Genomic DNA, 10366 nt, shown 5'->3' with positions numbered 1-10366 from the left:
TCTGTTAGCGCTATCAATATGTGATTCCGGGTTGGTAAGGGAGACGTTGACGGTCGGGTAGCTGATAACAGCCATATCACTGTTAGGAAATAGGTTTGCGAATTTTCGCGACGCGATTCAATACTTTGTAATATGCGCGTGCATGTGTGCATACAATGGCTGATAGCCAATATAAACAGAAAGACCAAGCGGCTACTAAAGGCAGAAGCTGTACCATTATATGCAGTAGGTGACCGAGCATAAAAAATACCAAGAGTCTACCTATAAATACATTTTCTGCTGTCTTAAGACCAATTTACTTCTATTCGGACCATTTTTACGGTCACCGCTAAGCAAGGCCTAGCTAATACACTAAACCTTCCGCGCAAGCTGTGCACAAAGCTCGTGTTTTACGTTGGCTCCATCGGGATTCTTCCCGAGTGATTTAAAGACGCTTGCGCAGAGACAGATTGCTATGCCACAGTTTGCTACATCCTCATAAGATATCCAGTCGACCCTCTGAGCGAGGTTGTTGACGCAACGACAGAATATGGCTTCGGACACCATCAAGTATGTTATGAGTAAGAGCAAGAGTCTCACGGAGAAAGTGACACCTCGTGCTTTTAAAGCAACAAGAGCTGTCACCAACGTTACAGCCACCTCCTGCATTGATCGATGAAAGGATGAGGAACCGAGCCGTCACGCCTAAGCATGAAGAAGATTCCCGTCGATCATCGAATCCCTTCCCTGAACGTGGTCTCGCGAATGCGCTTACTGCATTACGCAACTTAAAGAGGAAATGAAGACGAGTGCCGACACGCCGTGTCAACAGTCTGGTGGAGGAGGGTGTAACGGAGTTGCACTTGGGCTGCTAATTATTTATGTGGTGTATTACACTTTACCTTTTCTATTAAAATAGGTAAAATCATTATAAATATATGGGTCATACACGTGTCAGCCACAAGGTAGAGATCTGGTAACAGGGTTTATTGAAAAGTAATAAGGGTAAATCGAATTACAACCAATTCAAAAAAGTTCAGTTCCACGCTCGATCTAAAGGTATTTCTAATATTTCTAAGACTTGCGCTGTAATCTATAGGAGCTAGAAGCCTTGTCATTGCATATACTCTCCGACACTAGTTTTTCCCTTGCGCTAGGGATAGATAATTTCTCTCTAAACCTGTAGGACTCTCTGAGTTGGTGTTTTATTTAGTACCGCAGAACTTAGTGGCTCTTTGAGCCTTTAAGTCTGACTTAAGGAGCTTCGCATGGAAAGTGGGTTCGAACCACCTCCTTAATATACAGAGACAGCTGCATATGCCAGCTCACCAGTCTCATACTCTAAATTTGAGCCGTATATTGCCGTCACATAGTTAATTCATTCCTCCCGCTTATTTTTTTGCTCTAATTTCCTGGAGCTAACTCGTTTGACCATATTTTCACAATTTTTATTCATCGCATTATGTCAGTTCGGGTTCCTATTTGCCGCCGCTTCTATGGTTATAAAGGAAGCGACCGAGTCGAGACGCAGCAGCTCGCGCGCCGTCAAGGACCGGCAACTTGCGCTCGTCGAGAAGCCTGAGACTAATCTACAGTCTGTCGGTGCTCGTGAGCTGCAGGTCGAAGACGACTGGGAAGAGCGCCTTGACTTGCACGTCAAGGTCATGTGCGTATTAAATCTTCGACTCCTTTAATCTCTTTTCTCGGCATCCAACAACAATCACGTCATCATGCAGGAATGTTGTGGGTACGGTCGATATGAAGACGCTGCTAGACCTCAAGACGATTGCTTTGCATGCACGTAACGCCGAGTATAACCCAAAGGTACTGCAGTTTATGTAAACAGGAGACGGTTTTGAAGCGAAAAGTAATTCTTTGAATTCGCACTTGATTGTATCTTAGCGATTCTCGGCAGTTATTATGCGATTGCGAGATCCTAAAACGACGGCTCTGATTTTTGGCTCTGGAAAGGCAAGTTCGTGCCGTGACATGTAAAAACTACGTTTGCTGACTCGTTTGGATTCATGCAGATTGTCATAACGGGGGCAACAAGTGAAGATAGCTGTCGCTTAGCGGCACGAAAATTCACGCGCGTGATCCAGGTTGCGATGTTGTATTAAAGCTGCCACGCTTGTTACGCTCAATTGTTGAATGTCTTAGAAACTAAATTTTCCGGCGCAATTTACCGATTTTAAAGTGCGTAATGTGATGGCGACTTGCGATACCCGCTTTCCGATTCGTCTTGAAGGATTGCTGAATGACCATGCGCGTTTCTGTAGTGTACGTTGCCGCGATATTTTTGAGGCTTGGTGTCTGAATATCGTATACGTATTTAATGTGGTGCAGTACGAACCCGAGCTGTTTCCTGGACTTATTTATAAACTTGTCGAGCCAAAATTGACTCTGCTAATCTTTGTTTCGGGCAAGATTGTGCTTTGTGGCGCGAAAGACTCCAGTCATCTCCACCAAGCCATTGACAAGATGTACCCGGTGCTTTTGCAATATCGTAAAGTGACGGCTCCTCCGTCGCTGAGCACAGGAAAACCAGGGTACGATGATGGTGAGGACCTTGAGCGTCTCGAGCCAGGGACAAATGTGTAGAGGCAATTAGAGCGTGCAGGACGTAGTGTATCATATGCCAATTAGTTACTAGTAATATCACGAGAATTCAACGGAGTGATGGTCACTTGAATCAAACCTTCAAACAACATTGACACCATCTTGTGTATTGTATACATGTGTAGCCATGTATAGCCATGGCAAAGACAGTGTTGAACCCGAGTCCGCATTGAACCACTTCAGTCCGCAATTCAATCTACAAGCCGCAAACGTCAAGACGCAAGTATGAATTGGATGACGAGCGGTAAGCACCGTGCGCTATATTCAAAGCGGGGTCGACGGCGACAGATGCACTTTCCGTCTCAAGTTCAGCACCAGCGCGTAAAGCCCACTAGTCCTTTACGAAACTCCCAGCAAGCTGAACCTCGGGACGCAACGACACCTTGGTATATCTTACCGATTGGGAATGACGACGAATCCCAAGGTCTTTAGCTCAGTCGACTCAGTAGAAGGTGTTCCTGATGTAATCATCGCGTATGCCTCCAGATATCCGCATCCTAGAGCTGGAACGGAAGCGTGCCATGACCACTGCTGAACATGAAGTGGTTGAGAAGAAGAACGAAGCCACGCAAGTAGTGGAACATGGTAATGATGAAGTACTTAAGCAGATGAAAAGGCGTGAAAACGAGCAAGATGATCAAGACAGGAAGGGAAATAGTCGATGCATTTTTACTCCACTTAAGAAAGCAAGAACGTATAGCCAGTTACAAAAGCCAGCACGAAGCACCATGAATGAAGACCGTCCACCTTCATCAATCGCTTCCGGCATCAATATGCGCTTTTTCAAGTGAGTTTGCAGCTTAAAACGACTTTTGACGCTAATCGCTTCATTTCACACTCATGTAATAGTAACGGCAAAGAGTTACTGAAAAAGAACAAAACCCAGCACAACAATCGGATTATTGCGAATCAAGTCCCACAAGAAACACACCAAAGTCATTTTACTCAGCCCATCAATTTCAATGAAAGCCAAACAGTGGAACAAGTTCGTATGCATTCTGACGTTACACCTCAGCGCTGACGTTTGGATACAGCCGCAGTACGCACGCCACCGTTATCAAGAAGAAGATTCGCATAGTCATTCAAAAGAACTCCATAGCCAGCGGCAGCTATTCGAGAATAAAATAGATGCGCATCATACTTATGCGGACAACGAAGAGCTAGATTCTCAGCTTTGGACTGAAAATGTCGATCCGCGCGTGGACCTGAGCCCTTTAAAGGTGAGGGAGGTAACTTACGACAAGATTGCTCAATGCTGATAATTGTTGTACTTAGGCTCGGGAATTTTCTCATCGTGATCGTGCATTCTCGATCACAAGGGATCTGTATGAAGTCAAAGTCTTGTGAAGCGAGCTTTACATTAACTTTCCCGTTATGCCTGAAGAGATCATGCCACGCCACCTTCGAGTCCATCCAGAGCATCACCGCTGTCTTTTAAAATGAGCCGTGCTGAAGGTACGTGCTTCATAACTTACACCTGAAATTGAACTGATTCCATTTCGTTTATACACCAGTTTTGCAATCTCAATTTTCTACGAAAATTCCTCCTCCGGTATGAATCTTGAAACGAGCTTGCTCTGTCTAATGTCTTATTATTTTGCTTGATTGTCCGTTAATGTAGGCAAAATATACACTCAATCAAACAGCATCGAGTTCCCCATCCCCATCGATGTCATCGCAAAGCAGCCTTCTGCTAGACCGACCACCAGAAGGCTGGCAAAAGCGATTACTTTTTGCTCGGGAAAGTTCTAATAATCAACCTGATGATGGTTTTTGTGTCTCGGTTCTATCTCCAAAAAATGATTCGATGTGGAACGATACAAATATCAAGCTGGAAAAAGGTTCGCCTTTTGCAGAACAGCTCCGTACAGCAGTGCTTCTATTTGATTCATCTTTATGCTGTTATCATTTTTTACCCCCCACTAGAATTTGCTGCTGTACCCAGCGACGATGACTCAGTTACAAGTGCAGTCATTCCTTTCGATGCGAAAGAGCGTATCATGGCGATTGTGGCTTCTCAACAATCTCAGAGAAATATACACAAGGGGCAACACATCCTACAAAGTAAGAAGATTACGGCACTGGAATGCGTGATGAACGAATTGATAGTTTCATGTCTTCACGATTTACAATGATGTCAGGCCCCACTGTCTCAATAGACTCAAGCAAGAAAGGCTTGACATTGAAGCAGTCCTGGGTCATGTCGTCGCGCACAAAGACAATTTTTAACGCAGCCATGTCATTGAAGACTCATTCGATGGAGACTAAATCTCTTGAAATGAAATATTTGGAAATGGAAAGTGTTGCAGTTTACATGTACACACTGGTGCAGTGCTACAAAAGCGACGAGAAAGAGTGGTGTGTGTACATTGAATCGAGCAGACATATTACGATCTCTCTCACCTACATTCTATGTAGCGCTGATAAAAGTAGCTTGCCATCCCATGATCGCACTCCGGTGTCGTATGACGCTTCTCCCGCGCTCGAAAAAAAGATTCGTAGCCATTCGGCGAATCGGTGTGGCATTCTTTTCTCGCCCAAGTGCACGAACTAGCAAGCATAATAATTAGTCGGCACTTGAAACATTTCCGGTTCATGCAAAAATATATTACCGTTCGCTGCCAACTTGATTATTATTAACCAATCAGAAGCATTATGTATTGCGCTATTTCTTACATGAGCGGAAAAATATCATTGTGTTTTGATCTACTCTCCTATATCCTACCTTTTGAATCGTAAATAAGCGGGTCCTACACTCAATATCAATCCCAATAATCAAGATTTCCACACGATGCTCTTTGTTACTCGAAAAGCGAATAATATGCGTATAAAGACTGTCCTAGAGTAAAAATCCATGCTCCAAGCTCAATGGTAGAGTTAGAGGGTGGGCACTCACATGTAATACGTCTATTATTGTCGCAAGTCTCACGTGGGACACGTTGAAACGCAATAGTCTCGCGTGCTTGCACCCCAACCCCAAAGAGCTCTGTGTTTTTGGCACGTGTTGTGAGTACAAGCTCGGCTTGAAAGTCGCTAAGGCGACCGTTAAGGGCTTTGTTAAGCTACGGTCGATTACAATAATCCAAGGAAGCTTCGTATAAGTACGCTTGACATCGTTCCCTTGAAGAGAATCAGCGATATACTGAGAGCACCTAGGCGCATATAGGTGTTATTTCTTTGTTCACTAAGCGACTAAGACTCGTGACACCGTACCTAATGTTTCACTAATTCAGGTATAAAGTTTTTAAACTTTGACATTATGGAACGGACATTGGAATGCTGGAGTCAATTAACTTTAATGTTTAAAACATTAATCTTCAGGGTGGCTCGTTTACCGCTATTGGAACGGCACAACGAATCCCTGAATGCTGAATGCATTGTGGGCATGCCTACAGCTGAGTCATCAAGGATGTGATTCTCTAGATGCATGTCGAATGGTACATTTAAAATTTACTGAGTGAGGTCGGCCGAGATGGCACCACACTGAGTGTTAGTGTGACGTCATTGGCAAAACGCCAAGGCGTTTCGGGCTAGACCCGCTTGATACACGTGACGTGACAAGTAAATATTTACTTGATGCTGGGTTTGAGTTACGTAACTCCTCATCGGGTGTTGGATGGGACATTGGCTCTCCTTTAGAGCAAAAAAAGGTTGTAGAACCTGTAAAATTTGAGTACATGAATGTTCCGGCCTCTATGCGGGGTAGGGTCTTGACATCGATACAGCAGAGACAAAAGTCGAATATTGCGAGACGCGAGGCGTCTATAATATCACAAAGTGATACTAGCGAGCATCTATAAACACTGGTCAATCGAATGAATGGTTACGATGATGGTGATGTCAACCTTGAGGCTATCCCACCGTTACACATTCTTTTGGAGCTGGAGAAATGTCTGTGGAGGAGTCCAGTCATGCCTTAAATACTGGTGACTTATCTGAGATGGTGGTTAATCGACCAGATACAAAATTAAACTCATCATCGCTTCTGGATAATGCCACACTTGAGGATATAGAGGCTGCACTTGGTGCGCGGGGTGGGTCATCAATCCTTAATGATCCTTCAAGTTCATTCTTTTTTTTTTGGTTTAGGAGTTCCAAGACGTAGTGTGTCACAATCGACCGTTTGTTTTACCTCCTGACAGAGGTGCCCGTCATAAATTTGACTTGGTTCCTGGAACCAATTACTGACTAACACGACAGCGGCTATTATCAAAGGAACAGTGACGATTTTCTCCGTGCTAAGCACGCAGCTGGAACGGTATGCTAGATCAAATCTCCCTATTCGACACAGATATTATGCATCAAGAAACGAAACCGTAGATGGCGCATTGTGCATGCTTTTAATAAGCTACATGATGCTAGCATACCAGCACAAACACTTAATTCTAGAAAGGATGTTCTTTATAAGAAATTGGTGGGATAGTGCTCGACTAAGTCGATAGATACTACCAACTGCGCGTGCAGTTTGTGACATTATTTTACAGCGGTCAGCAACTCAAGTGAATCATGTGATAGTGGCTGATTAAACTCAGAGGCTTTCCAACTTTCCAGCTACTTAACCGTCCAAAGACATAATTATTCCGCCTTTATCAAGATCATGCTCAAACTACTCAATCCGCTCGGAATATGCCAAGGATGTACAGTGTGTAGCTTTTCTGCAAGCTCTTCGGAGCAATGAGCTTAAACATTCGGACATTAAATTGTCGGTACGATTGAGTGCGAGGTCACATCGATGTTTTATTGACAATGGCATTTTGTGTTACTGCACATGTGCAACAGATATTCCGCGCAGTGATTGATGACGTATCAATTGTAACATGAGCGAGCTCATAATCGGATCAGTTTGATAAGGCATTAGCCAAAGCATTCTGCTTTCCAGGCTTAATGCTCATAACAAAAGTTATATTCAGCAAAGAATTATATCCGTCGGGTCATCCTCTGAAAGAACCGAGTCGACTTAGTCGCGGTGCGTTTAAAAGCATGATATATATAGGTTAGAAAAGGTTCGGGCGTAGCATATGTATTGTGAACTTGATAAGATTACACTTCATAGCAAAGGCCACGTTGTCAGAAATTGGGTAGTTCTTTTCTACAGCTTCAAGCTGCCTAAAGTCAGACGTAATGACGCGTTCACATTCATCTTTATCGTTATATAACAGAGCGCTGCCTATTGCAAAGTCAGATGCATCACAGACGACACTGAAAGGCCAATCGGAACTTGGCAGAGCCAAATCCGGGGCATTGATGAGGCTATTCTTTGCCGCTTTAAAACTTCATTTTAGGTGCTAGTCCAGCACTAATTTAAAGTCCATTTCCTTTTTAAGAAGATTCGAAAATGTCGATTCCATATCAGCGTACAATTTGCTGAACTTGTGTGATTAATTGGCAAGGCCAAGTCACTTACGCACCTCTTTCTGGCTCTTAGGATTCGGTCAGTCAGCTATGGCTTAAATCCTAGCAGGCTTTTTTCTAAGGCCTCGCTTCCCAATCAAGCACCCTGAAAAGGAATTTTTTTCTGCACCAAATATGCCTTCAAATGCATTGACATACAGCTTGTTTGTGGGCATGCATTCGAATACTGCTCGGAAATGGTCTATGTGCAACTGCGGACAACAATTTCATCAAACACTTCGTAGTTCTTCCTGATGAGAAACTAAATTATCGGCTCTTTTATAAGGCAGGTGATACTGTTTTTAGCGGTAATCTCGGTCAAGAAAAGACCTATGCTCCGTGAGACAGAGTTTCTGGTGGCCAAAATCTTAAGATGGGTGGCACCAATATTCGCATGCAAAACTTGCCAGCGGTGTAAGCCCTTGGCCCATGTAGCTGCGCCACCTTCAGTTTGCCCGTACCAACTTACCTTCTGATAGTTTTGTAAGACAAAACGGGCATCGTGGTCTTTGTTGACTGATTAAGCAAAATGGCTTACTCAGCGGCTGCGCCGGATACCATTGATAATGAAAGTTTAGCCAAGCTGTTAATAGCTCGCGTTATTGACAACACGGATTGCCAGTGGCAATGGTCTACAATAGAGATCTCCATTTCACAGGTACGTTTCGGAGGTCGATTGTCTAAGTGCTAGGCGCCAGATTGGACATGTCGACAGTGGGTCATCTGCAGACCAATAATCAGACTGGAACTGTCTATCGCAACATTAAAGACGTTATGCGCAGTGCGTGTGCGGTGACACCTAAGCGTTGGAGAAAATTGTTCCCTATTGTTGAGTTTGCGTTAAGCAACGAGGTATAGCAGTCCAACTAAGAACGCTTGGTGGTAGGCAGCTTGCGCGGAAGATTTAGCGTATAAGCTAGTCTCTCCTTGGCCACGGCCATAAATATTTCAATTGCGCGGACGTACTTTGGTATGCCGCAGATGCTACATTTGTAGGTAAGTCTGTCAGCCATTGTATCGCGCACATGTCATATGATATGTAATCGAGTCGCGAGAAATTTGATGAACTGTCTTGGAACGGCTACATGACTAAGACCAGCTAGCTGATTGTCAACGTCTTGCCGAGCATGCCCTGAACCACGCAGTGGTAGCGTTTACGTAACGCGTACCGTTCACATAGATCGCTTAAGCCATATGAGGGTCAACTCACGTGAAGATGTCATAAGACAAAAGGGATGGAAATACATCCGTAAGGTTAGCTGTTCAATATTCAACCTGAAATATGATACGAGAGTGAGTGTTGACACTCGGTGTCAACAGTCTGCTGGGGGCGACGTAATCGGGCACACTTCGGTCGGTAAATCATTAATCTGGTACAATGCACATTATGGGTAAATACCCTTTTTGGATTTTCAGAAGGTAATATCATTATAACCCATCTCTTTTAGGTAATACGCGTGGCAGCACCAGATTAAGATCCGGTGGCCGGATTCTGTTTTATGGTAAATAGGGTAAGGTTTTTTAGATTACGAAAATAGATGAAGTTCCGTTCTCGTTTTGGAATAACAGTGTTATGCCTTCCTAAGGCTTGCGCTATGGTTTGCGACAGCATTAAGCCTATATATGGTATACACTCTCCCGCGCTAATTGCTACTTGGTTCTACGAACCGCTGGGTCCTTGAAACTTGGGCTTCTTTTGCTCTACGAGCTTATGGAACTCTTTGAGTCATTACACTTACTTTTTCTGTATAAATAAGTGACCCCTTGAGTGTTTAAGTCTTCCTCTGACTTCATTGTCGGTATTCATCGCAATGTACTTGCCCCAACCAGCAGGGTGCTGAGACACGCATACTCTATCATATAATTGAACTCCACGAGAACGGAGACGAATAGAGCCGGACTGAGTACATTGAATTTTTTTCGGAGCCACCTCGCTCCTTAAGTCAGCGGAAGACTTAACGACTCAAATAAAACTTTTAATCTCACGTTAATAGTTAAACAGCAACTCAAACAGTCGTACAACTCGTAGAGCTTAATTAGTCCTGGTTTCTAATTCCAGTGTTTCGTCGAATCAAGTGACAACTAGTAAAGCTTATCTCTATAATCTATAAGAGTTAGAATGGTCTCTAACTCTTATAGATCACAGGAAAAGCTTGGTAAGGCACGGAATGCCTTAAGATTAAAAGAAGGACCTAACTTTTGTATATTTTAAATTTAAATCCATACACTGATTATCAAATAATAATAATAATAGAGTTTCTGAGACCAGATCTTTATTTGGTGGCTGACATGTGTATTATACAATTTTTAGTTAGCCATCACATGCATAATCAAATAGGGTACATCATCCCTACACCACTTATACAATTTAACAACC

At 43.5% G+C, this 10366-nt stretch overlaps 2 protein-coding genes across 2 annotated transcripts; both read left to right on the top strand.

Annotated features, from left to right (window-relative positions):
- The first annotated feature begins 1200 nt into the window (after positions 1-1200).
- CCR75_003847 (uncharacterized protein) lies at positions 1201-2701 on the top strand. Its single transcript, XM_067961939.1, has 6 exons — positions 1201-1645; positions 1716-1803; positions 1882-1950; positions 2010-2081; positions 2140-2259; positions 2326-2701. The coding sequence occupies exons 1-6, from the start codon at positions 1476-1478 to the stop codon at positions 2578-2580; spliced, it is 774 nt and encodes a 257-aa protein (XP_067823349.1). The 5' UTR covers positions 1201-1475; the 3' UTR covers positions 2581-2701.
- Positions 2702-2725: 24 nt separating this feature from the next.
- On the top strand, positions 2726-5223 carry CCR75_003846 (uncharacterized protein). The gene is made up of 5 exons (XM_067961938.1): positions 2726-3818; positions 3874-4150; positions 4220-4439; positions 4525-4662; positions 4740-5223. The coding sequence occupies exons 1-2, from the start codon at positions 3561-3563 to the stop codon at positions 3943-3945; spliced, it is 330 nt and encodes a 109-aa protein (XP_067823348.1). The 5' UTR covers positions 2726-3560; the 3' UTR covers positions 3946-4150; positions 4220-4439; positions 4525-4662; positions 4740-5223.
- Positions 5224-10366: the final 5143 nt, after the last annotated feature.

The sequence above is a fragment of the Bremia lactucae genome, linkage group LG13 (assembly GCF_004359215.1).
Source record: "Bremia lactucae strain SF5 linkage group LG13, whole genome shotgun sequence".
Classification (NCBI taxonomy): Eukaryota; Oomycota; class Peronosporomycetes; order Peronosporales; family Peronosporaceae; genus Bremia; species Bremia lactucae.
The sequence above is the reverse complement of the archived record's forward strand: the minus strand, read 5'-3'. Positions and strand labels throughout refer to the sequence as shown.

Bases quoted from the DNA above. Each gene is read 5' to 3' on its own strand.
- CCR75_003847 (XM_067961939.1), top strand. From the start codon at position 1,476: ATGGTTATAAAGGAAGCGACCGAGTCGAGACGCAGCAGCTCGCGCGCC. The intron at 2,082-2,139 runs GTTGCGATGTTG...TGAATGTCTTAG, and splicing joins AATTCACGCGCGTGATCCAG to AAACTAAATTTTCCGGCGCA. The intron at 2,260-2,325 runs GTACGTTGCCGC...AATGTGGTGCAG, and splicing joins ACCATGCGCGTTTCTGTAGT to TACGAACCCGAGCTGTTTCC.
- CCR75_003846 (XM_067961938.1), top strand. From the start codon at position 3,561: ATGAAAGCCAAACAGTGGAACAAGTTCGTATGCATTCTGACGTTACAC. The intron at 3,819-3,873 runs GTGAGGGAGGTA...TGTTGTACTTAG, and splicing joins TGGACCTGAGCCCTTTAAAG to GCTCGGGAATTTTCTCATCG.